The sequence below is a fragment of the Vidua chalybeata genome, chromosome 9 (genome assembly GCF_026979565.1).
Source record: "Vidua chalybeata isolate OUT-0048 chromosome 9, bVidCha1 merged haplotype, whole genome shotgun sequence".
NCBI classification, from domain to species: Eukaryota; Metazoa; Chordata; class Aves; order Passeriformes; family Viduidae; genus Vidua; species Vidua chalybeata.
Genome location: NC_071538.1, coordinates 13,678,487 through 13,705,169, shown reverse-complemented (window position 1 = coordinate 13,705,169; position 26,683 = coordinate 13,678,487). Strand labels below are relative to the sequence as shown.

At 42.9% G+C, this 26,683-nt stretch overlaps 1 protein-coding gene across 8 annotated transcripts in view; it reads left to right on the top strand.

The window, feature by feature from the left end:
* MAST2 (microtubule associated serine/threonine kinase 2) overlaps positions 1 to 24,944 on the top strand; it is a 216,021-nt gene extending 191,077 nt beyond the window's left edge. For 7 of the 8 annotated variants that reach the window (XM_053950715.1, XM_053950716.1, XM_053950717.1 and 4 more), the window contains 15 exons: positions 974 to 1,182; positions 2,202 to 2,340; positions 2,763 to 2,895; positions 4,262 to 4,427; positions 5,443 to 5,544; positions 7,148 to 7,270; positions 9,448 to 9,557; positions 11,569 to 11,723; positions 12,741 to 13,045; positions 15,661 to 15,876; positions 17,627 to 17,853; positions 19,344 to 19,466; positions 20,200 to 20,336; positions 20,573 to 20,760; positions 21,465 to 24,944. In XM_053950715.1, the coding sequence (XP_053806690.1) occupies positions 974 to 1,182; positions 2,202 to 2,340; positions 2,763 to 2,895; positions 4,262 to 4,427; positions 5,443 to 5,544; positions 7,148 to 7,270; positions 9,448 to 9,557; positions 11,569 to 11,723; positions 12,741 to 13,045; positions 15,661 to 15,876; positions 17,627 to 17,853; positions 19,344 to 19,466; positions 20,200 to 20,336; positions 20,573 to 20,760; positions 21,465 to 23,566 (4,435 nt within the window). In that variant the 3' untranslated portion in view covers positions 23,567 to 24,944. The remainder of the gene's footprint in view (positions 1 to 973; positions 1,183 to 2,201; positions 2,341 to 2,762; positions 2,896 to 4,261; positions 4,428 to 5,442; positions 5,545 to 7,147; positions 7,271 to 9,447; positions 9,558 to 11,568; positions 11,724 to 12,740; positions 13,046 to 15,660; positions 15,877 to 17,626; positions 17,854 to 19,343; positions 19,467 to 20,199; positions 20,337 to 20,572; positions 20,761 to 21,464) is intronic. The other variant, XM_053950719.1, reaches the window with a different exon arrangement.
* The last annotated feature ends 1,739 nt before the right edge of the window (positions 24,945 to 26,683 follow it).

Here is a 26,683-nt window from a genome sequence, read left to right as displayed (position 1 = left end):
CTGACTCTGCAGTTCATAAATCCTTACCAGTGAGGTCATTAGGCTGTTACTGAAAAGCAGTGATACTCAGTAGGTCATAACTACAAAACCTGAACATGTGCTTGAGTGTTTTGTGAATGTGGGTGCTTAGTTAACAACAAATCACTTTTTAAAAATTATATGTGGAAAAAGTATAAGCATGGGTTTTTAGTGAGTGAAGACACAATGGAGCATGTTCAAGAGTCGTGTTATGAGACAAAAGATTTTAAATCTGTTCAGTCATATTTCTGCACAAGCCCCATGTAACTTTGTAAAAAGGGGAGAGAGAAGTGGTGGTTTTGCTGTTAGTCACATGTCTTTATCCTGGGTTTATTTTATAGTCAGTGGCTGGTGAGACACAATACCATGTTAAATGTAATGTACTCCAGAGAAAAGGAAACAAGTACTGATTCAATAAGGTGGGCAGACTGGATGAAAATTTTATTTGCAAACTGTATTATTAATGTGAAGGAATCTAATGATCTGCAAATGATAGAAGTGTAAGAGATATTTTAGTGAAGGAAATCCCTGGTCACAGTGCTGCGTCAAATTAATTTTATGGAGCTTGGAAAGAACTCCTGCTGATTCCATAGATTTTGGACAATTTTCTAAGCAAAGTGGTCACTGTTGTGTTGAAAAATACATGCTGCTCTGCAATGGTGCTTATGGAAATTTGTGAGTATATCTTATTGTTCATTATATCAGCAAAAATGCTGCTTTATTCAAGAAGGCAGAGTAGCTTTGGGAAGGAAGCATCATGGGGTTCCTTCTTTTCTAGGGAAGCTTGTCACTGAAACAGGATTTTCTGGAGTCATGGATAAGTCAGGATCCATTCAAAACAGTAACATCACTGTTTAAAAAACCTCAACAAAACCACAAACAACTCCAAACCTAAACCCACAACAAAGCAGTTTGAACTGAAAATGGACCTTTTCCTCTCGGTGTGGTTTTGCAGAGCGGTGTATTTGGTGCGGCACAAGACCACCCGCCAGCGTTTTGCCATGAAGAAGATCAACAAACAGAACCTGATCCTGAGAAACCAGATCCAGCAGGCCTTTGTGGAGAGAGATATCCTGACATTTGCTGAGAACCCCTTCGTGGTCAGCATGTTCTGCTCCTTTGAGACCAAGCGGCACCTGTGCATGGTTATGGAGTATGTGGAAGGTATGGTTGTTGGTATCCACTCCTCCAAAGGGGCCTTAGTTGGGATGGGTGTGGGCTGTGAATCCCTGTGACTGGTACAACACGTTTGCACTGGAGCTGAGCCTCACTGCTGAGGTCAGAAGTCAGCATGAGCTTTCCAGTCTTCATTGGAAAGGAAACCAACCTTCCCTCCCTCCCTCCCTCCCTCCCTCCCTCCCTCCCTCCCTCCCTCCCTCCCTCCCTCCCTCCCTCCCTCCCTCCCTCCCTCCCTCCCTCCCTCCCTCCCTCCCTCCCTCCCTCCCTCCCTCCCTCCCTCCCTCCAGTGGGATGGCATGGCTGGATCCATAGCACATTTGCTTGACATTCCACTTAGAAAAAGACTTAAGAAACATAAGTCTTTGTTCTTTAGCAGCCTTTTTAAAAATAAAGTGCCATTTTTTGCTAGGGTTGGTTTTTTTCATTGTTTGGTTTGCTTATTCTTTGAAATATAATTTGATTTTACTTTATCAGTATATCTTACTATAAGCAATATCCACTGGTGGATAGGATTAATTTCTTATGCCTGGCTTGCTTGACTGAATGTTTGAGAAATAAGATTATAGTTATTGTATCAGTGCTCTTTCAGATAAATTAGTGGAATGAAATCAGCTGTACTGACAATAGGAAATTTTAATATTAATTCCTCTTTGCAAGTAGAAAGGAATGTCGACTGAAATGTGTGGCCAGTGTTCCCAAGGAAGCTTCAATCAGGATTCCCCAGACTTATTTTCTTCAAGGCTTCCTTCAGTTTGCAAATGGCATCTGTACAATTCCTGTTCAAGCCTGCCCAGCATATATGGATCTCAGTTTTCCTAGGATTTTAATATTTGTTTTAAGTTCAAGACAGAGTACAGAGACATCTTCAGAATTCTTCCTAACAGGGTTATGAGAAACAGCCTTTAGAAAACTTAGTCTAGTGTTGTACTGCAGACCCATAGCTGTTGTTTCTTACTGATATTTGCAATTTCAGTGTGCCAAATGTGCAAATGTTTTCTTTCTAGGAGGTGATTGTGCTACACTTCTCAAGAACATTGGTGCTCTTCCCGTTGACATGGCGAGGATGTATTTTGCTGAGACTGTTCTGGCACTGGAGTACCTACACAATTATGGGATTGTTCACCGTGACCTGAAACCTGATAAGTAAGTCTTTGGGCCCTCAGAGGGAACAGAGCCAGTCCTTCAGGGGCTTTCTCTGTAGGTAACAGGACATGGAGGCTGGAGACAGCATTAATCTTCAACAGCATCTGAATGTAGGAGGTTTTATGGAGTCTCTTGCTACTGATGTAGAAGCACAGAGACACTGAGAAAGGGTAGGAAGAATGTCTTCAGGTATTATCCCAAAGATGCTGCTACACTGATGGTGTTTTGGCAGAAGGTAGTCCCACTCCTAGTTGCCTTTTCTGCTCTGTGATATTTGGCTGCATAGGAGGTTATTTCCAGGTGTTTGATGGGGATGTAATACTGAGCTTGTCCTTTGCATTATCTTGTGTTCTTTTTGTTTTAAAATGCTTTTGGGAAACAATTAAATGAATGTTGCATTATTTTTCTGCTCTTTCTTTTAGTCTCCTGATAACTTCAATGGGTCATATTAAACTAACAGACTTTGGACTGTCCAAAATTGGGTTAATGAGTCTTACAACTAATCTTTATGAGGGCCACATTGAGAAAGATACCAGGGAATTCCTGGACAAGCAGGTAAGCTGAAAAATTTTGTCTGTTGATGTGGGATCAGATGCAGGATTCTGTCATGGGATAGAATCAGAGTTAGTAGCACTTCTTCTCTGCCTTGATGCTGTGCTGGGCACTGTAAAATGGGAGGAAAAGACACAAGTCCATTCTCATGTTTGTACAAAAATTGACATAGTTTGTTATTTCAGCTTCTTGTTTTGGAGTCATGCACTTCAGCTCTTAGTTTAGGGTGCTGAAAGGGTGGCCCAGGCAGCAGTGCAGAAGTGTAAAACAGAAGTTGGTTTAGGGATGTAACATGGATTTTGCTGAAGGTTGTTCCACGATCTCCCCCTTCTGGTGCTTAGAAAGTTCATGGCAAGTTTCTATATGTTTCTTGTAATTTTGTCTAACGGCTTAAACATTGATTTTTGTCCCACGATACTTACTAAGGGTCATTTTTCTCCTTAGCCTTCATTTTACTAGGCTTAACCAGCTAAGTTCTTGTAGCTAACAAGATAGATTTTCCTTTGATGAATGAATAGCTCTTCCATGTAACTCCTTCTGAGTTGTTATGGTTGAAGGAACTGTTCTGGATGCAGGCTCACCAGTGCCTTGTATAATGGGATTAAAAAATGCTTCTCTCTTCTGAAAATATGTAGGATCACAGCTTAATTTTTTCAGCTGAATTTTTATTTGTGCCAAGTGTGGATTCATAATTATCCTGTGTGTTGTATTACTGTTGTCTTCTGAGTAAAGATGCTTTTTCTAACAGAACTCTCCTAGGTCATTAGATCATATTCTAGAACTTTACTGTGGTACATTTTTTACAACTATTTTGTTATTGTTGTTGCTGCTTCTAAGCCCCAGGCAACTTAGACCTTCCAAGGTAATTTCCTTACCCATTGTCCATGCCAGCTGTACCTCCCAAGATTAAGGCTGAAGTGTGTAATCATGCTGTGCTGCTAATTCTGCATCTGTGAAACTAAATTCTGTTAGCACAGCGATGTGAGAGGTTTGTCAAAACTCAGTTCCTGATAGCTGTAGCTGTGCCAGCAGACATCCATCAAGCTGTCAGACCTAAACACACGGAATATGCATTTTTCCCATATGCTTTCCTGTGCATGCAGCAAAGAACTACTTAGCTGGCACGTCCAGACTAGGAACATTTAATTTCATGTGATGTTATTTCTGTGCAGGTAATGTCTTCTTCAAATATAGGCTCTTGCTCCATGGGAGTAGTCCACAGCATGAAATGGTTACTGGCAAAACATCAATAACTTCCTTGTAAAGCTCCGAGGGGGGGAAAGAAAGGAAAAAAAAAGAAGACAAAATAAGCTTTGACATGCATTTGGCAATTTGTAAATTTATTGTTTTCTTGCATGTCTCTCTTGAGGTCTGTGGGACTCCAGAGTACATTGCACCAGAAGTGATCCTGCGCCAGGGCTATGGGAAGCCCGTGGACTGGTGGGCCATGGGAGTCATCCTCTACGAGTTCCTGGTCGGCTGCGTTCCTTTCTTTGGGGACACACCTGAAGAGCTGTTTGGACAAGTGATCAGTGGTAAGTTTCTGCTCTGGCTCTGAAAGGGTTTCAAAATGTGCTGTGAAAATACTGAGGGTCCACAGTTTAGTCAGGAAGGATTAGGTATAAAACAATGGGGTTTAATTTTAGCATTTCTGAATTTCTGTGTCCAAGCAGCTTCCAGCTGATTGCAGCTATGGAAACTTGTATTGCTTAACATCTTCCTAAATAGTTCTGTGATGGTGTGGGAGTCATAGAAATCTTTGTGTGATTGAGGAAAAATATTTGGGGATTTTTCAGTTCTGTCTTTTAACTTAAATGATGGAGAATTTGAAAGAAGTAGCCACCAACTGGTCTAATTCAGGCTGATTTTGGTTATTGTTTTTGTAGTCCAAATGCTAGTCAATTAGTAATCTTGTATAAGTGAAATCAAAGGAAATTCTGAGCTCAATACATTGAAGTTGCTGTACTCAGTACCTTCACATCTTGGGACTTTTTAAACTTGTCTCATGCTTGGAGTTGGACAGACAATTGCTTTGTGTTCACTCAGTGAATATGCCAGTGAAATAATTTTCTATTGGGAATGCTTTCTGAAGCAGTACATTTTTAACACACTTGGCAAATGTCCTTTGTAAAAAGAAAATTTCATCAAAGCACTAAATATGATGCATGAAATTGTTACCTGTGAATTGTTCTCTCTGTTCCAAGTATAACGACTGTGGAATGTGCAGGCAGGAGATACAGCCACAGTATTGTCACTGTCTTTGTTTATGGATTGTCATGGAAGTCCCATTTCATACTTTATTAATAGAGTCCTTAAAGCAATTTTTTTGTCTCCACAAGCACTGCTTGGATTGACAGCAGCTTTAGCTGATGCTGGATTTTATGCATTTTGAAAAATATCAATGCTTGAATTATATTAAGCTGCTGAATTCAAGGTATTTAGGCTTCTGGGGCAGTTCTCAATGCTGCACTTTGAGGTATAGCAGTGTGAATGGTTATTCTAATTAGCTGGGAAGCTGGTAGAAAATGTCAAGTCTCTTTTTGTCCCCAGATGAAATTGCCTGGCCAGAAGGAGATGATGCACTGCCCCCAGATGCCCAGGACCTCATTTCTAAGCTTCTCCGCCAAAATCCTCTGGAAAGAATGGGAACAGGTAAGAGCCTTGTGCACAGGAAAACACTGCCCAGGAGCAGGGGGTGAAGCTACCTTGCCAGTGATGTACACCCACTCATGTTGAGGAATGCTCATCTAGAGCTGAGGAGCAGTTTGTACTGGATGCAGTGTGGTGGAGCTCTGGGAATTCCTGTCACATGTCCATGAGCCAGGCAGATATTACTGTCCTGTCTGGGAAACAGGAAAGGGGCACTGTCAGCTTGGCAACATAACTTCTCTCATTTGTGCTGTTCCATTATAGGCTGGAGGGTTGTGTCTCCATTTGAACAGTGTATAATCAGATTTCTTTGAAGTTCTCTTTGAGCAGGGGCTTAATCTCTGCCATGGATGTGAATTCCTGGGTCTAATAAAGTAAATGAAAACTTTTCCATTCCCAGAGGCCTGTAGTGTAGAATTCCTCAAACATACAGCAAAGTCTGATAATCTTTTTGGCAAAGTCAGATATGTACGTCAGTCTTTCTGTGTTATAATGTCAGATTGGAAGTTTTACAAGCCAACACTTCTCATTTCCTCATAGTAAATAATCATAAATAATCTCTAGCTACACTCTTGTTTTAAAGTAATTTGTGCAACACTGTGGCTTCACATGACAGCTGATCTTTCATTTATGTGATTAGTTTAATTTAATTCAGGATTTTAAATTCAAAACTACACTTTAAGAATAAAAAAAAAGTTTAGAGATAAATATATAACAACTCCAAAAGGTACATGTATTCAGCAGACTTGGCACATGTGCACACAAGGGTGATGAATAGATCATGAATTAATAATGATATCAGATGGTTTTCACATGTTCTTCTCTACTTAAAATCCGTGTACTTGAAAGATGTTGCTGTCATGGAAAAGATGTAGAGTTTCTAGCCTTATAAAAGCAGTTGATGGACTGATTTTTTTTTGATTTCTTATATACCTGTACTGCTGAGACTGCTGTTTCACTTGGCACGTTGTAGTGCCACTGGCACTCAGCAAACCTTTTATCTCTTTTCCTCTGCTCTTTTCTTTTCTAAAAAGACAGTAGCATCTGCTATAAATATTAATTTCATTTGAAAAAAAAATGCATAAGGTGGTAGACAGATAGTCTTTACTTTTTTCTTCTGGGTACCCAAGCTTCTGAGCTTAATAACAATAGATACTAATTCAGGAAGATAGGTGAGCCCTGTCTTGTTCTAGGCACATGAATGAGTTTATTCACAGCAGTGAAGTTGTGAGTTGTCACTCACATTCTAAGTGCCTCTCAGTTTGCTCTCTTTATTCAGTTATGAACAAGATGGTGTTTAGAGTTTGAAAATTTTAAATTAAGGTGTTCTTAATCTTGCAACTCACTGTGGAATGCAACAGCAGATGCTGTCTTCCAGCCTCTGTGTTGTTGCTAAGCAGGAAGAAGAGGTGAGAAGGAGGAAATCTTGTTCAGGTTTTATCCTGCATGACCACTTTGGTAAAAAGATATTTTTAAAATTCCTGGAAAATGTGTGACTTAAAAATATTTGAGTACATTCTCTTAGGCTCTTGAATTTTTGGGGTTTGTTTTTCATGTTATGCAAATGCTGAAAGAAATACTTTGCAATAAAAGGTTCTTATTTCAGGTAGTGCCTTTGAAGTGAAGCAGCATCGGTTCTTTAAAGATCTGGACTGGAATGGATTACTCCGGCAGAAAGCTGAATTCATCCCACAGCTGGAATCTGAGGATGACACAAGCTATTTTGACAGTAAGACTCGAGATTTGGCCTAAACAGCATCATATTTCTTGTGCATATTTCATTTTTGAAATTGTTAAAGATAAGTCATTTTAGAAATTGAATAAAACGCTTGATGGGAATTGCTTTAAAAAGTTTCTGTTGAATGCCAAGTAAGGTTTCTTTGAAGGCAAATTAATTTTAAATGAAAAAATGTTGCTGCTGCAGTCAGTTGGCCTTTCACTGGTGCCTGTGGTCCTGCCAGCCATGGGCCTGCAGTGAGAGGTGCTGCCATTGTCATGCTGGGTTCATTAAACTTCTTCCAAAGCATTTGGTAAATCCAAATTCCTTGAGTTTTTGAGCAACATGATCTTTCCCAAGTGACTGTTTTCAGCCAATAAGTATTTTTAAAAAACCCAAAACAAACCCTAGACCTTGAAGACAAGTATGTGGGGAAAATTCTTAAGAGATTTGAAGTAATTTGAATTATTTTCACTGCAAGTATATAGCTTTATTTTAGTATTACTAGCTCTAATGAGATATGAAGCGTCTGGTGTGTATGAATGTCTGGGAACTGCCGTGGTATCAGTGCTGTGTAAGATTCGTGGTATTTCAAGATAAGCACCAGACAGAGTCAGTGCTCTTGGGAGAGAAGGGAGAAGCGTCACAGAAAGGATGGAGAGATCTCTGTTCCCAGAGCCTCTGCTCCCTAAATTTTCTCATTTGACTTGAGGAGCTGAGCAGGTGGAAAGGCCTTGGTCAGGGTGAGGTCTTTCCCCATTTCCAGCTGCAGAATGGGATACTTGCTGTTTCAGGTCCCTGAGGTGTGGAAATTTCTGCTCTACGTCAGTGGAATCTGTGCCATCTTGGGGTCATGGGACTGGCTGAATCTGTGTGAAGCACATTTTTGCTCTGCTGCTGTGCTTTGCTGAGAGTGAAAGGAGGGAGAGAGCAGCTGCATCCAGCCCCTTGGCTCTCATGCTGCACAAGCAGTGATTCCATTGTAGATAGTGCTTTTCCAGTTTGGAGAAGGGGCTTTTAGGCTGGGGCTTCCTTGGAGAGGTGGGATTGGGAGAGAGAGAGATAGATTGAGAAATCTCTGTGTGGTTGCTGCAGAGAGAGCTGGAGTCAAGCTGTGCAGAGGGGGCAGAGGTGGGGTTTCTACATTTATTGAGGTTGTACTGGTACAACAAACATGGAGAAATGGATGTGATGGGCTGTTCTCACCACTAACTGGACTTACAGGATGTGGAAACTTCGGTCACTGAGTTGGGTCAGAGACTGGCAGAGGCCCAGTGCAGCAGCCACGAGCAGATCCTGGTGGATAAAAGCAAAACCACTGGGCCTGTCAGAACCATGGGAAACTCCCCACATGCCCTGGCACACTCGCTATCAGGGTGACCTTGATGTGAGTCCTTTATAAAGGCTGGAATTCTTACAGCAGGAAATATCTCACAGAGACACTGATAGGCGTTGGTGTTGCTGTTATAAACCCTAATGCAGAAAATGTTAGAATTTATAAAAGTAGCTTTCTGGCTGATGTGGTGCAGCAAATTTGGCTCAGTGTAGTTATCAGCTTTCTGTAGCCAAACTTATTAGTGCCCACCCCACAAAATCCAGTGTGGCTGGCTTAGAAATCCAGTGCTGCAAATCTCAAAGCACAAAATCTCTTTGGAAGAAGTTTTTGCATTAAAAATAGCTTTGCATATTGGCTACTTGCCCATTTTCTTTCACAAAATCTAATCCTTTCCTAGTTGCAAGAGGGAAAAGAGGAGATTTTCTTTTGGGGTAAATACTTTTATTTTTTTAAGTAGGCTTGTATGTATGTATGTATGAAGGACAGACTTTGTATAATCAAAAAGCTGTTTATTGGAAAGTTGGACAGTGAATTGTTTCCGTGTTTCCTTCCACGTGATTGTTTGCTGTAGGGAAGAAATATCCCTATCATGAAGGGTCTGCAGGATTAGACACCTTTTGAGTATCAGCTGCTTCCAGAATGGAATACAGCTGACAGGATAAGATAAATTCAGTGCCAAGGAGATATTCTTCACTGGCAATTGCACAGGATGAGCAAAAATACTGGTTTCAGTATTAAGGGAAATACCCTGCATGGTGTATAAACGTTTCAAGTTCTTTAATCAGGCCAGTAGCAATGCTTGAGGTGTGAGTTACCAGCAGTCCCCACACTGATGCAAGTGTCTTGTTCCCAGCCCGTTCAGAACGGTACCAGCACCTGGATTCAGAAGAAGAGGAGGACACTAATGATGATGATCATGTGGAAATTCGGCAGTTTTCCTCGTGCTCGCCCAGGTTCAGCAAGGTAGGGACATGCTAACTTGTTGAAAGAAAACAATCTAGAGAGGAACACAGTTTCTTTGCTTTGTATGGGGCAGATTTTAATCATGTCGATGCTCTGTGGGATCTCATGGTGTGTAGTATTCACCGAGGAAAGAAAACACTACGTGAGTTGTTTATTCTGTGGTAGTTTGTGGCCTGTTAGAAGGTGAGTACCAGAATAATTGGAGAATGACATTTTATATTTCTTAATGTTTCACCAATATGCAGGGCATTGTGTAGTTCTCTTCTGCATCTGATACAGTCTGATGTTTTTACCAATGACCTGGATGCTGGCACAGGGAATATCCAAAACGTGCTTGCTTTGAGCAGTGTCCTTCTGAAAGGACCTTCCATAGGTGACAAGATGGTTTTGGGATGAAAATTGATTCTGACATTTGGAATAAGGGTCTAAAGTCAAAGGGGTAAGAACATCAGTGAAGTTTACATCACTCATTGTCTCAAATACAGCCTGAGGAGCAAAAGGCAAGGTGACAAATTCAAAGAGAAGGGTCTCAGCACGTAGTCCTTCATGAGTTAGATGTGCCAAATTATGGAAGCAATAATTTTCCATACTGGGCTTACCAGTAGGAAGGCCATAGCTGGGGTATTCTAGTCTGTACTGGGCAATGTTCTTGAAAATGAACATGGAACATTAAAAGGGAGTCCAGAGAAAAGCAGCAAGAATTACCTGAGTTCTACAAAACATAAAACCTCTGGTGTTTTCAAATACATAACTAGAAGGAAAGGACTACACTGGTCTTCCTGATAGAATATAATATGTTTGGGAGGGGCAGAAGGGAGAAGAAATGCTGTTTTGAGGCAGCCACTTCATGAATTGTGTTTCCCTCTTAGTGAGATGGGAGTAGGAATTTTACTTAGGAGCTCTGAAAGGTATTTCAGTTCCTCCAGTTTTCCACTGCTGAAGTCAGTTTTTAAGGACCAGTTTGTTCTTTGTCCCCAACCAGGCTACAGTGGTTTAAATAACAGTTACTCTTAATTTTATAGAGTTGCTCCTGATTTGCATCACTAAAAGTATGTTTAAAATTGGACCTGAGGATTAGTTGGTGTTTTGAAAAAGTTCTCATGAGTATGTAAGAGTTTCTTTACCTTTTCTCACCATGAGTATTACTCATTTGTTAGACTGAAGCTTTTCTTTAGGGTTCAATGTTTTTGCCACAAAGAGAGAAAGTTCACTTTTAATGAATTTATTTTAAGACCTGGAAAATTATACAGCATTTGTAATGTGGGAGGCATAAAAGGCTCATTATATTTTGAAATTCTTGTCTGACAATTCAGCCATATGATTTATTAATAGTTATCTTGTTGATGCTCTGAATTTTTAATAACATTATTTTCATTAATCTCTTCTTATGTAAATTAGGTCCACAGTCAAGTGTAGTTTTAAAAGGATGGATTTTTTTGCTTAATCATTTAATTATTTAAAGACGGCTGTAAAACCAAGAAAGGCACTTTCATTAAGCTGTCAGCATTATAGTATATTCCTTGAGGAGGGCAGGACTTTTTTGTTCTGAAATAAGCTTGGGGCAATGCTGATAGACTGATAATGAAATGGGGTCATGAGCATGATGCCTATCACTGAAGTGAATTCGTGTAGTAAGATTTCAAGATTCAGATGCCAGCCCTCAAGAGTTGTGCAGCTGTCTTTAGCAATAGCTCCTCTTAGATTTGAGAATTGTGAAAACCAGAAATCAAAGAAATTTCATGAAGTCTGTCAGTATTCCTGTTGTGTTTTCAAAGGAGAGGCATTGGGTGCTGTTGTAGAAAACCATTTTAGTGTTTCTGAGGCTGGGCCTTTTTTCTTTCCTCCCTGGCACACCTTGAGCGTGTCACACCTGCGCTGTGTTATTTGGTCAAAGAACATTACCAAGTTCAGACTTTCAGGGGGGAATTTCAAGAGGAGATTTTCCCCCTTGCTCAGAAAAGGCCCTGTGAGTTGGTTTGCCCTGCACAGAAGGATCTTTTGCTGCATGCAGGTGTACAGCAGCATGGAACGACTTTCCATCCACGAGGAGAGGAAGACTCCACCCCCAACCAAGCGGAGCCTGAGCGAGGAGAAGGATGATCGGCTGGACAGCCTGGGGGGCTTGAAGAGCCGGGACCGCAGCTGGGTCATTGGGTCTCCTGAAATGTGAGTTCTGTGCAGCTGAGTCTTCTGTTTTCTCACAGCAGCTCAAAAAGACCAGCCAAAACTTTCTATGACCAGTATTTGGTGAGGAGAGCTTATGTTGGTTTTCTACAAGAGAAGCCTGGGTTGAATAGCTAAAAGTGAATGTGTAGAACCTATACAGTCCTTAAATGTATCTAGTTAAGTACTAACATCTTCTAAATCCATAGCAAATCCTTTTAATGAATTTAAAGATATTCTAACCTTAAGGGCAGATTTTGTATGTTACGTCAGACGTACCCACATCAGTTATTTTCTTAAATTAATGCAAATTCTGCTGTCGCCAGACTTTGACCTTTTGTTACAAAGTAGAGAAATTGTTAGGAAAGCTCAAAGTTTCAAAAGTTCAGAATATGCCAAAAAAATATTGTGCTCTAATAAAAAATGTCAGTAAAATATATGAATACCCACAGTTTGGATACCTGCCATTTTTCTGGCATTACTGAAAATTTACTTTATAAAAGGGATGTCTCTTATTTTGTGCAACCCTTGTAAAACCTTTACACTAATGTTTGTCATTAGAAAGAGCATAAAATGTGGTTCTGACTTAGTCTGTATGACTCCCTTAAAAATGTTTTACAGATTGCACTCATAACTGAGGTGCACTTCATTTTGCATTAGGCCTTCCTGGTTTCTAAATTAGAGCAACTTCGAAAGAAAAATTCAACTAATTCCGAAAGGAATGTGGAGGATGATTTGCATTTTGCAATTGTGATTTTTTTTTTTAGTAATATTTAATACCATGTTCATTGTACTGTATTTTTCTTCGGGTTTATCCCCTTCCTTTCCTAGAAGCCTAACAGTTGGAAATCTAAACTCAGGTGATGCCCCAAGCCCTTGTTGTTTTAACTCCCAGTGTTGTAGCTTGGCCACCAAACTTCACCTTAAATTGGCTTCAGACACGTGAGCTGTGTCTGTGCCCACCCTTCCAACCTCCCCATGCCCTGACTCACCTGGGGCCCTGTGTGGTTCTGCCCCCAGCCTGCGCAAGCGCCTGTCCATGTCCGAGTCCTCGCACACGGAGAGCGACTCCAGCCCGCCGCTGACGGTGCGGCGCCGCTGCTCGGGGCTCCTGGACATGCCGCGCTTCGCCATCTCCGCCGAGGACGAGGGGGCCGCCCTCAAACGGCCCCAGTCCGAGGGGATGCTCCTGTCCACGGTGCAGGCGCGGGAGGGGCTGCCCCTGCCCATTCCAGAACAGCCTGTGGAGCACGAGCTGCAGCTGGAAGGGGATGCTGGAGCCACCACCCCCTCCACGGCCACCGGCAGCGCCTCAGCGCTGACAGGTACGTGCTTGGTGTGGGGCTGTCCTGCTCCCCAAGGAGGCTGTGTTGCCTTGCAGGGATGAACTCTCTAAAACTGGCTCTGGGTGTCAGAGGATGTGAGTGCCTCATGCTAAGCAGATATTTTAGTGTAGTTTTGTGGATGTGCTTGCCTTTGAAATAATGCCAGTGGTTTCATCTCCTCAAAATTGCATCTTAGATTTCAGTCCTGTCACTTCAAATTGATTTAGGTCTTCTCATGCTTGAGATTCATATGATCTGTGCCTACTTACAACCACTGGGTGCCTACCTGAGACAGCACTGATTTAAGCATTAATCAGAACAGATCACTGCTGAGTTGGAGCTGGAAACCGTGGGTGTCAGCCATACCAGCAGATCCCTGCTTCCTGTGGTTTTGCTCATCCCAAGAGTTTGGAGAGACTTGAAATATGCTGGGGAAGTGAGGCTTGTGTCAGGGACATGCCACTTATTTTAACAGCCAAATACACCAAAATTCATCCAGTTGTAGTCTCAGAGAAGTGCAGCCTAAATTTAGTAGAGTGGCTCTTAGAAGTCAGTGTTTGATTTCTCAGCAACTTTGACTGTCCTGGGGCTTTTCTCCAGCTCTGGGTGGAGCCGAACCTTCCTATGGTGGTGCCCTGGGCTGCTGCAGTACAGGACTGAGCTCTGGGTGCTGGAGTGTTCCCAGCTCCTGCCCCTTTCAGGGCATTGGGAAGACAAGGGGGTGAAGAAACCTGGTCTGAGAACAGAGTTCTGGGAACTACTGTGAAGTAGTAAGGAAGGGAAAAAAAAAGGAAGTTTGGAACAATGGAAGAAAGAGGGGAAGTTGAAATGAAGGTTGGCAAAAGAAAATTTGCGAAAGACAGCATAATTAGGGGAAGGACTAGATTGTAGGGTTGAATAAAAAGGACTAACTGGGTAAAAAAAAAGGAACAAGTTGCTGGGACAAACTGGGAGCAAGCAGGCAAAGCAATTGTGATGCACTGAGAATGGAGAGGAAAGGGGTACTGAGGAAGTAGACAGAATGGCAGCAAGAATGGACAAGGTGGAGGGCACTGGGCAGATGTGATGGGGAACTGATAGCAGAATGTGGAAATGCCCTCCAGAGTAAAGCCAAAGAGTCCCACATCTTATTATTCCTCTTCTGCAATCCAGTCTGTGAAATTCCTTCCAAATTGCCCCATTCCCCTTCATTGCCCATGCTCCCTGAAGAGGCCTGGTGCTGCCATCACGTAAAGAAGAGGTGCAAGGGTAAAGGAAGGAAGCTGCCTCATACTTGCTTGGCATAGGTGCCATAAGTGAAACCTTGGGCTCTCAATTTCATGCTGAGCCTAGAAACATGCTATTAAAAATGGCAAGAACACTTCCATTGCTAATTTGAGTCTCTGCAATGTGAGATTGGCAAAAATAAAGTTCTCCTGGGCAGCCTGCTCCCCTGAGCTCAATACATTAGAGCAGTCTTTGATCTAATGCATGGAATCCAGGGATACCAGTGCTTCAGTGTCCCCAAGTCAGAGGCTTGAAAGGAGTTTCATTCCTGTCACTGTCTCAGACTACTCCTCTAATTTATATGGCAGCTTTTCCCATGCAGCCTCCAAATCCAGATTCCTCATTGTCTGGGAGCCTGATTTGAAACTCTGTGCCTCTTAAGTGTTGAACAAGCATCTGGTCCTGAGGTCTATGGGAATAATGCTTTGAATTTTTATTTTCACGATACTTCCTGCTTCACTCAGTATGCAGAGCAGTGCTGCCCACTTAAATAACGATGATCAATGTTTTGTTCTGTCCTCATTGTTCAAAATGTGGCCCTTAGGCTTTATTTATTGCATGCTGCTTAAAATTTGCTTTTGAAGACAGAATGATTAATTTCCCTTGTGGAGTTGCTGTGATGCTCACCATTTTCATTTCTAAGCACCTTGTAAATTCTAATTACTGTATTTTCACAGTGCCCCTTTAAGGTATCACATGGGGGACTGAGGCACTGGCCTTGAGTACAGGACCCCCATCCCCCAGTATCTGCTGCTGTTACATGCCCAGTCTGATCTCCAAGATTACTTTACATTTTATATATAATTGTAGCAGGTTAAGTAATTCAAGACTAAATTGCAACAGTGCACAGAAGGGGGCAAATTAAGGTTGTCTTTGCAATCCACATTTTTACTTTCACTGACTTGAGTACCTTAGTATTCTCTTAAAGTGGGTTTTCTATATGCAACTCCAGTAGAACCTGGCTCTTCTATTACAGACAGTTTTAACTTAAAATTGACAGCTCTTGCTGGTTGTAAAAATGCAGTACTTTCTATAAACCCATTTTCATCTGTGAACAATCCCATTGAAATGGTGTGCAGAAGTGCACCACGGCTTTAGGATTCATGGAACTGCCACTGAGCAATGTGATTTCATTAGTGAGCTTTTCCAAAGAATAGAAGCTGCTAATTTTCTGTGTTCGGAATAACACCATTTCTGTAAATAAAAATTCAAGCCCTGGGGTTTCTTCTTAGGAAAATTTACTCTTGGACTTCATGTAAACATGACTTTGATTTAATGTATTTTGCCTGTAGGGGAATAGGCTGTTAGGAATTCCCTGTGGTTCTAATCTGTTTTAATTTAAACTGTAGCTGGGAGCACTGCAGATTTCTCTGATCCACGAGCTCGCAGTAATAGCAATGAAGGCCCAGACTTTACCACTCCAAAAGCCATCAGCGATTTGGCAGTGCGGCGGGCACGACACAGGTTGCTCTCTGGGGAATCAGGGGAGAAACGTACCTCGAGACCTGTCAATAAAGTGATTAAATCAGCATCCGCTACTGCCTTGTCTCTCCTGATTCCCTCAGGTAAGAAATGCCTTGAGTGAGGCATTGTCAGAATCTGCAAGCACTAAACAAAAGGTCTGCAGACAGATCCTCCCCCTTCACTCTCCTGGAATAATGCTTTGGCAGGCAGGAGGGGAGAGAGCTAACTTTTACAATCGGTTTAATATTTCCTGCTCACAGGTTGATGAGCACTGCTGTGCCACAGACAGCAGCACTGTGCGTGTGGTCTGACTGCAGCTTCTGCAAATGGCAGCTGGGCCCTGTTCTTCCCCTGGTTTTGTTTAAATTGACTCCTAGCTGGTCTCTAGACAATGGTGCAGCAAGGAGGTATAGAGACACAAAATGATTTTAACCCCCAAGGTGCTGTTTTTTGGGGTCACATGGTAACTGCAGTGCTGTTTGGGAATTAAATGTGTCCGGTGCTTTTATGCACCAGGAAGTTTCAGAAACTCCAGATAACTTGGTTGAGATTGAGTGCTCAAGAACTGAACAGTGTAAGTAACTCACTAAGTCAGTGCTGAACTGCTCACCTTCTTGGCCCAGCTCTGTCTACAAGCAAAGCCAGACCTTTACAATTCCCAATGCCAGGTGAGCAGCTCAGCCATTCTGAGCTGTGACAGACTGGTTCAGCAGAAGGAGTTTCTTCCCACAGGGATTTTGTCCCTTTCCAGAGGATAAGATCATGCTTTATTTCCAAGGCTGTGCCTGTTCCTGCCTGGATGGGAGCAGGGAATGCAGCTGGGCCGTGAGCTATGCCCAGCTGTTCTTCCCAGCAGTGAGCTGGAGGCAGGAATGCACCTGCTCTTGGCAGCCTCGTGGTGATGCACATCGCATTTCTTGTGCTTTGGGCATCAGTTGCTTTTTGAACTATGAACTCCCTCATGAAAACCTCTAAAATGTGTTTTTAATCACCCAACAAAGGTTTCTCCAGAGTGGCTTTCATCTGCCAGGTAAATATGTGCTGGGTGATTCAGCAGGTGTTTCTTAATGGATTAGAGATTACCTTCTTCAGCTGCATTTAGTATTCCTGCTCTTTGGGTTTATTTTACTGATGTTGACCAGCTTCCCTTTAAAATGAGAGTTCTGTATTTGCTTTGTACTTTAAAAAGTGTATGTTGTTCCACCAGCAAGCAGAGTCAGGTAGCTTATCTGACAGCCCAGCCTATGGCTTTTCATTTGGAAAACTCACTCAAAAGTAACTTGTGATGTTGCTTTTCAGTAGCAAAGTCCCTGCAGTAGCTAATACTTTAGATATTTTTGCCCCTGTGAATTTAAAACACTATCAAAACTGCCTAGACATAGTTGTTGTCTGATCACCTACTCATTCCTTTTGTGTTAATACTAACTGATTTGGATTTATCTCAGCACCAATGTGTAACTTGCACCAAGAGCTAGAGACATCTGATCTTCTGGAGGAGGATAATACATGATAACCTGGAAATGGGGTGTTGCAGGATTGTGCTTAGATCAAATGTTCATGATGGGTTGTAAATCCTGGAAAGAGAAGTAGAGAACACTGTGACCCAACCATAATTCTGTATGAGCAGTGCACTAAATGTACACTTCCAAATGTGCCTTTTTGGAAACTCTGCTATTTGTATTACAAAGCATGAATTAGTTGAAGCTGCAGACAGACTCAGCTCTGGTGAAAGCCACCAGCTTTAAGACCTTATTAGAAGATACGGTTTTGTAGCTGTTCTCTAACAAGAATTCTCTCTCTTTCGGAGGCCTGTTTTCCTAATTTTTGCCCACCTTTATGTCATCACTGTAGATCACCACACGTGTTCTCCATTGGCCAGTCCAATGTCACCTCATTCTCTCTCCTCCAACCCATCTTCGAGGGACTCCTCACCCAGCCGCGACTTTTCTCCTGCTATCGCAAACCTGAAACCACCAATCATCATCCATCGGGCTGGAAAGAAATATGGTTTCACTCTGCGCGCCATTCGCGTCTATATGGGTGACAGTGATATCTACACTGTGCATCACATGGTCTGGGTAGGTCTCTGCTTTTCTGGAAACAGGACCCTCGGGGCCACAAATCTAGCCAGGGGTGTGGGGTTTAGCTTTAGAGATTGTGTTTTGCCACCTTGTTTTCTCTCTCCTTAATCACACCCAAAGTTATCTTTTTGATGGGAGGAACCCTAGATAAATAAATAACAGCACTTTGGATTTTCTAATAGTATTCAAGCCCATCACAGAACCACAGCAACCTTTCTTTCCTTCTTTTTTCCCTGGTTACGTGAATCCACCTTTCACCTGCAGCACATCCTTTAAAGCATGTTTCTGTGTACATACCCTCTTTCTCTTTATTGGGGTTGTTGCATGAGGGCCCATTATAGCTAATTTATTCAGGCTTGTGTTAGTGATTATAACCTGCTTCTGATCAGTTCAGTCTGCTGGGGTTTTCCAAGGAGTCGCTTGGAATTGATTACAAGCCTTAAAGCATCACTGCTGCTATGCTGATTGCCATGGGATTTAGCTCTTGGCTTAGTTGTGAGCTGTGCTAAAAGGTCTGGTTTCCATGTCTGTATCGCTTCCTTCCCACTGCTGCTGGCACTTGATCTCTGTGTTCGTTTTGTGTTAGTGTAGATGACTTCTAGGAGTGATCCATTCCCTGGAGCAGTGTTGTTAGGATTGTGTAGGTAGGGAGAATGCAGCCAGGGTAAAGGTGATTCATTCTTTTCCTTGCACTTCTGTGTCCATTAGATAATACGGACTTCACACCCTTTGGTCCTTATTTAACACTCATTCTGAGAGAAATAATCTGCAACTGGATTTTTGCCTTGCCCCTCCCTTGCTCTTCTTGAACAATGCTGAGTTTACCAAGATACTCTTCTGGAATCTTTCCTGGCTAGAGGGAGAGATGTGCATTCCCCTGCACATCTGTCTCCTCATGGTGAAGGAGGCTTACATTCTTGACCACGGACAGGGGAAAGGCAGTGTGTTCACAGGGGAAAAGTCTGATTGTGGATAAGTTAATAAAGGATGGAAAGTAGAAAAAGAAACTCTGTTTGGGATGAGATGCAATATAGGCACCATAAACACATGGCAGAGTCTTCCTTAGAAGTCTGTTGGCCACCTTGGGTTCCAGCATGTACATGGAAGGATGCTGGATTTGGGATGGCAAAGAAATTGAAAGAGGCTGAATGTTTATCTGGAAATCAAGAGCACCTGGGTAACATTCCTAAGTGCTGTAAAATTTTTGGAAGTGTGTTAAGCCTTTTGCTTTGGGAAGAGCTGGCCTCTCAATCAGCTTAGCCTTCCTGGCTGCCTTGGATCGGGATAAGACTGGTGGGATGCTGGGGAGGAGTGGAGGAGTGCAGGGTTTTGTGCTTGGCCATGCCAGAGGTGATTTCTTTCCACCTTCTCAGAAGCAGCTGGCCCTGGCTGTGGCAGGAAGTGACACAGATGGGCTTTGAGTCCCATCTGGGCCAGTGGCCTTGCACATTCCCCTTCTCAAACCAGTCCCCCCTTGTTGTTGGCAGCACGTGGAGGAAGGGGGTCCGGCAAACGAAGCAGGTCTGCGGGAAGGGGACCTGATCACCCACGTCAACGGGGAGCCGGTGCACGGGCTGGTGCACACCGAAGTGGTGGAGCTGATTCTGAAGGTAGGGGCTCAGTGCTGTTACATTTTGGAAAACATGAGCAGCTTGCTTAAATTGTATGTAATTGGCAATGTCTGAAATACAAGTGTGCACACAGCACCTGGTGGTATTTAAGAGCACCTTTGTACTGGTTGGTGTTGAAATTAGCCAGTTAAATGACTTGTGTTTGATACCTCTCTGAGCAGAATCAGTTTACAGAAAAAAAAAAAAAGCAGAGTTCTGGACTGTTCCAAGAGACAGACGTCTTTGGGGTTGCAAATAAGAGAAGCAGTCAGGATTATTATTTTTTTAACATGAGTGAGACAAGCCATGCTCTGTGTTGCAGATTCATCATGATAGATGCCTGATATGCTCACATCTGCCATCAGTCAGAGCACTGGGAATAGGATTGGTGACAGAATATCACTTTGTTCAAGTTTCCAAGTATTACAAGTATTAAATTGAGTCATTTGGGATCTCAATGGGAGAGGTCAGATGCTGTGTTCTGCCTGCTCTGGGAAGCTTTACCTACCAGCTGGGGTCTGAGCTAATCATTTGTGAAAGCCTGACTAACGAGAGCTCTCTCTCGGCAATTCCTTAATAAATGATAGGTGGAAATGCTGAGGGGAAAAATGGAGTTTGACAAAGGATTACAAAATGGCAGGCAGCAATAAACTAGCAGCCTACCTGCTTTGCCTGCAGATCTGCTTCAAATAACCGTGTTTTAAGCAATGTCTCTTTGTCTTGTGTCTGACAGAGTGGAAATAAAGTGTCCATCTCCACCACACCATTTGAGAACACATCCATCAAAGTTGGTCCAGCTCGAAAAGCCAGCTATAAATCCAAGATGGCTCGTAGGAACAAGAAGAGCAAAACAAAGGATGGTCAGGAAAGGTTTGTTTTGATGTTTCTCTGTTAAAATTAAAGAGTAACCAAGACAATGTAAGAGATCCTTAGAGAGATCTTGTCAAATGCATTTGCAGATAACATATATCAGCAGGTATGTCCTTTAGTTCTTCCTTTCTTCCTTTTTTTTCTCTTTTACTGTGACAAAAAATTGACTGAAATATGCTAGTAAAGGTAAATAAATAATTTGGACTTGTAAACACCTTCTGAATGCTCTTCCCCAGTAAGAAGAAGAGTTCTCTGTTGAGGAAGATCACTAAACAAGCATCGCTGCTTCACACCAGCCGGAGTTTATCGTCCCTGAACCGGTCTCTGTCATCTGGAGAAAGTGTGCCTGGCTCTCCAACTCACAACCTGTCTCCTCGGTCACCAACCCAGAGCTACAGATCCACTCCAGAGTCTGTACACTCAGGTAAAAAAAAGAGACGTGAAACAAAACAAAACTAAGCAGAAAAATCCAGTCAAACAAGAAAGGAAAATATTGGAGGAGACTTTCGCTGATCGATTAATTTTGGAAATAAAATACACAGCAACAGGTAGTAGGTCTCTTTGTGAAGCAAATGACAGTGGTGATGTTGATTACCTTAAGGATGGATGTGTTCTTGTTCATTGATTCATTTAAAAATGAAAATCCATACATCCTTTTAAGAGTGCACCTGCTGTACCACAGCATCCTTCCATTTTGATGAAAATGTGTGTTGTAAGTCGCAATCTTTTCATAGCAGTTTGACACATTTTCTGTGTTCAGAGAAAAGAAATCAAAACAGTGTGGCAAAGTCATATTTGAAAATTGAATCAGCTGCTGGAATAAAGAGATTTGCATCCAGAGAATAGCAATGAAACACGTGGTTTGTCTGATCAAAGGGGTTTTTTCCCAGAAAAGTGTTCTCATAGCTGAGTGTTTCTTACTGTGCTCTGGTGTTGGGTGCTAATGATGTGAATTTCCATCAGAAGTCTGGCAATGTTGCCTTCAATATCACTGCTGTTCTTTGGAGTAACATTACATTGTGTCTTGACTTATTTTCAATAACTTGTTTTAATGGCCAAATATGTATTAATCTTCTTGGTATTTTTTTCTTTGTTCTTTTTTTTTTTTTTTTTTTTTTTTCTTTTAAGTTGGTGGCAATTCTTCTCAGAGCAGCTCTCCCAGTTCCAGTGTTCCCAATTCTCCAGCCAGCTCTGGACACATCCGACCCAGCTCTCTGCATGGCCTAGCACCAAAGCTCCAGAGGCAGTACAGATCTCCGAGGCGTAAATCTGCAGGAAACATCCCTCTGTCCCCGCTGGCTCACACTCCATCACCAACCCCACAGTCCACGTCACCGCAGCGCTCCCCATCTCCTTTGCCAGGACACTCAATTGGCAGCTCCAGTATTATCCAGTCTTTCCCAGTAAAACTACACTCCTCTCCACCACTGGTGAGACAAATTTCTCGCCCCAAAAGTGCCGAGCCCCCTCGGTCTCCTTTGCTGAAGAGAGTGCAGTCGGCCGAGAAACTGGCTGCCTCTCTGTCCTCCTCTGAGAAGAAGCTGGGCTCCTCACGGAAGCATAGCTTGGATATCTCCCACTCTGAGTTCAAGAAGGAGATGTTACAGCGGGATCCCAGCCTCCAGAGCCTACAGGAATCTGCCAACGAAACGACAGGCGGCAAACTCGGGCTGGCAGAAAAGGGCATGCTGCAGAAGCCGGGCTCACGGAAGCTGGGTGCCATTCGGCAGGACAGGGTGGAGAGGAGAGAGTCTCTGCAAAAGCAGGAGGCCATCAGGGAAGTAGATTCTTCTGAAGATGAAACAGATGATGGTTCGGAAGATAGTCAAGATGGGAGAAGGCTGGACAAGCCCCGTGGCGGTGGAGACCAAGGCTCAGATTCTTTTAATGAGAATAATAAGTTTTCATCTAAATTGGAGAGCAAGGATAGTATTGAAGATGATGCCTTTCTACCTGAAGATCCAAAAGGTACAGAAGATTTGCAGAAAGGAAATACTCAACAAGCAAAGCCTGTTTCAGAGCCACTGCAAATCAGTGTGCACCCCTCCCCACCAGAGCTCCCCTCAAGAACTTCTCCAGAAAAACTAGCTAATTCAGAAAAGCCATTCCTAAAATCAGAAACAACTGCAAAGGAGCATAAATTGCCAGAAAACAAAACTTTGGAGTGTTTTGGTCCAAAAGACAGGTCTTCTGAAGCAATCAAAGATCTTGGGAGAACTCCAGGTACTCAAAAACCAGTAGATCTCACAGAACATACGCAGTGCCCATCTATCAAACTCGTGGGACTTGAAGAAGGTGATTCTTCTGGGGCCTCCTGTGGTAAACTTGACTTGAAAGAGCCTGTGCTAACAGAAAGCAGTCAGAAAAAACAGGATTCCAAACCTCTGCTGGCACTTTCCTCATGGTGCACAGCAAACACGAGCACTCCTGTCGCAGTGAGCCCCCCAGACCGCGGTGAGAAGAGTCTCAAGGAGATGCCTCAGCCTGTGGAACAGCACAGCTCCTCATTTCTGTCTCCTGGGAACACCAGTGAAACATCCCAAAAAAGTCCTAGCCCCGACAAGCAGCAGCCCAGCTCATGCCAGGCAGAGGGTGCTTTAAGCTCCAGCAAAACCAGCCCAGCAGGACCCGTGTCCTCCCCTCTCCTCATCCCCGGTGCCGTTGAGTGCACGCTCTCCGTGTCCCAGCTAGTGCCCCTGGCCCAGAGTGTGTTGGGCCCTTTGAAGCTCAGTATGTCTGGGTCTGGAGAGGTGGAAACGAGAAAGGATTTGGGTGCCTCCTCTAAAGAGGAGAGAGATTTGAAACAAAAAAGGCAGGAAATTTCAGAAGTAGGAGAATGTCAAGAGAAAGCCAAACCCTCTAGCACAGATGGTCTGACCACGAGGAGTGGGTCCTGTGCAGAGTCCTTACACCCAGTAAAGCCCTGGGAGGCAGTGTGTCCCGTGGGGGCCAAAAAGGAGGCAACATGTCCTGTGGTGGTCAAAAAGGAGGCACTTTTTTGCAGTGCTAAAGCGTCTGAGGCATTGGCAGGGAGCTGCAAAATCACTCCGTCAAAAGAGCTGTCTCATGCTCTTGGACAAGCAGCTCTGAGAGCATCTCCTCTGCCAGATGGCAGCACGAGGCCCTGTAAAGAAGGGACTCTGGCACAAGCAAAAAGCAAAGAGGCTGGAAATCAGTTAAAAATACAAGACTTTCCCCTGTCACATGATGATGCTGTGAAGAAAACATAGCAGCATCGCTGGTACTCATGGACTGGAGTGTTCTACATTCAAAATAGAGACTGCATGTTTGAATTTTGTAATATACACTAATATAAAATAGAACTTGTGTACATCTATTTTTGGGAGGGTTTTTTTCATACTGTTTTTTGTGTTTTTTCATCCTTGCTATTCTATTTTTGTACACAGTAGTGCTTGCTGTTTGAGGTCTCTCTAGAACAGGGTATCTTTAAAGCAGGGCTTAAGAAACACTTTGGTTTCATTTTTTTTCCCTTCCACTCCTTTTATTTTACCTGAGTTTAGGGCCTGATGAGCTCTTCCCTCTAGTTCTGCATTTATTTGACATCCCAAAAATTCTGTGTGCAAAAAAGGCAGCTTGTTTTTCAATTTCTGCTTTTCAGCATTCTCTTTGAAATTCCATTGAAATTCACAAATGTCAAGTTTTTGCTCCAGTTTTACAATCTGATGTCCCTTGACAAGAATAAGAATCTACCCTCTTGTCTGCAAGTTATTTTGAAACTACAGACCCTCTTTGGTGCAAGCAAAACCTCTTTGTCACCATGTGTCTTCACAGTACTGTGTCCTTAGAATATGTGGAGACAAAGGACTTGGCTGGAGAGCCTGGACAGAGAGAGATTCCTGTCTTCTCTTTAAAACAAGACGATAATAATTCCTCTCTTTCAATGGAATTGTCAGAAAGAGAAATCTCCAATCCATAAGCTGGCTTTTTTGGGGATTGTTTTTACTTATCTGTATGGGACACATGGCAACTTTTCCCTCTGTTTTTAAAATTTTAGTGATGTTTTATCTTCCTTTCTCTGACTTCATAACTTACCCTGCCTCAGAGTAAGTGACCCCAGGAAAGGGGTGCCTGTAGGTTGGTTTTAAAATAGAAAAATTTGTTGTTGCATATTCTCCAGTATGTCTGGCAAAGTTATCTCAATGAAAAATGACCTTTGGAGACTTTTCCTTCTCTTGGTGAGTCTAAATAGGTAGGGATTTTAAGGTGTCCCTTAACATTTCTGAATTGGGGCTTGGGAAACTTGCTGAGTTTCCTGAATCTGCCCATTTTAAAAACAAACCTATGAAGAGTTCAGACTCCTCGAGTTCTGTGGTCAAGCTGCAAGCAGACTTCTAAACACATGCGATATTTTCAGATTTCAGCTTTAATAGCTAGATCATTTCCACTGCTGAGGTCACTTTGCATTAAAAGCTTACTCTTTGCTCCTAGGTTTAGACATCGCTTTGCTCTAAGTGTGACCGACTCTGGGTGACAGTGCTCCTTGCTGAGGATTACACCAATAATAATGCACCAACAAATGTGTCGAGTGGTGATACCTGTAGCACTGTAAGCCATTTCTTCATCCAATTAAACGTTCCTCTCAATGAACACTCCCATCACTTGTCCCAGATTGTGCTCAGCTTGTATCCTAGTCTTGTCTGAGTGGATCTCCCTGTGGATCACCTGCGAGGGATAGTTCTCTGCTCACTGGCTTACTCTGTTAGAAGCAGAATGACTGTGCAACAGTATTCCAGGCTAAAACCCATCTCTGTTGGTCTGATTTCCTTACACTGCTGCTTCCTTCACTGTCTTGGCTTTCTCTGAACTTGAAGTTTTGATTCGCTTCCCCTAAATGCAAATATGTTTATTATATAGGAATAGATTTTCTCCTTCTCTTTCAATCTGATTTCAGTACAACCCACAACTCGAAAAAAATCTCTGGAATCTTACCCTGTTTCTTTCTGTGTAGCAGTTGATTCTCCCCATTATATACTTGATTTTGGCTGCTTGGATTTCATTTCTGGACCAAGTTTTGGTTTGGTTTGAGGTTTTTTTTTTTTAACATGTTTAAATGAGTGTTTACTCCGTGTGTCAGTGTGAACATGTATGGTGTTGCTACTACACTAACCAAAGCCTCAGTGCTCCCAGGTGACACCTTAATAAACCTAGCTGTGGTGGTACTGAGAGCAGAGCCTGCTGTGCTGTCTCTCTGCTCTTTTCCCTGGAATTCATAGGCTGCTCGTATACACTTGGTTTGCAATTACAAACCACAGTATTTCCACTGCCTTGTCAGGGTCCTGGGTGTCTCCAGCCTCTCCAAGTGCTCTTGGTGGTGAGTGTCATTCAGGGCTGATTTAGAGCAATAGCAAGTAAGGAACAGACTTGGCAGGATCTGGTACTTGCCTGGCTGGTTTTCTCCCTGATGGGTTGATCTACTAAAAAACTGTTGAGAAACAGTGCAGGATATTATGGCATGAACAGGAATAGTGAAAAGTGGATTTGGCATCCTGAGTCTGCTGTAATTACAAAGACAAGCCTCCTTGACAAGCTGATCTCCTGAGAGCACCTGACCTTGGCGAGATGGAAGTGTCTGTGTAAATTAAGGAGTTGTGTGAGAATGTGGTCTGACTTGGCTGTTCCCTGGGTGGCGGGTCCCCCTTTTCCTTCTGTGCTTAAAAAACCTGAGGAGGAGACCGACCACTGCTCGTAGGAGGTGAGCACGTGGTGAGGTGAGCAGGCTGGGTAACCTGGTTCATCCCCCACGGGCAGGGGTGGGACCCTGTGACGGTACCAGCTGTAAGCTGCTGACTCCCTGCCTTTGCAGCCACTGCTTCCTATGCTGAATTGCAGAATTATCCTTTCCTAGGCATAAAGGAGGAGTGAAACCCCTTGCTGTGTCACAGCTTTAGCTGCTTTTGCCTGTGTTGGCCAAAGAAAAGGTGAGGTATGTGTTTCATTGCCTCTTTTGTAGCTACGGTACAGAGAGTGGTCAGTGCAATTAAAAATCCCTGGTTTTTTGGAAGCCAAAGCCAAACAGCATTGCCAGGAAAGCATTCTAGTAAAGCCCTGTGTCCTCTGCTCTTGCTCAGTCCTACAGTTTCCCTCAGTGTGCCAGGTGCCCCATCATCCCTGTTCTACCTGCTGTCAAATTTACATGGCGCACTTTAGCAAAAAGTTCAGGCAAAAAGACTTTTTCTATTAAATTTTGATAATAAGCCAGGTAGATACACCAAGACTTATTCCTTGCTCTGCTATAAATTCCTTAAATACCTTCTCAAAAAACCAAAAAAAAGCTTGCAAAATGTGTTGGGAAGGAAAGGAAGTTGGAAAAGCTGTGTCTGAGGGGC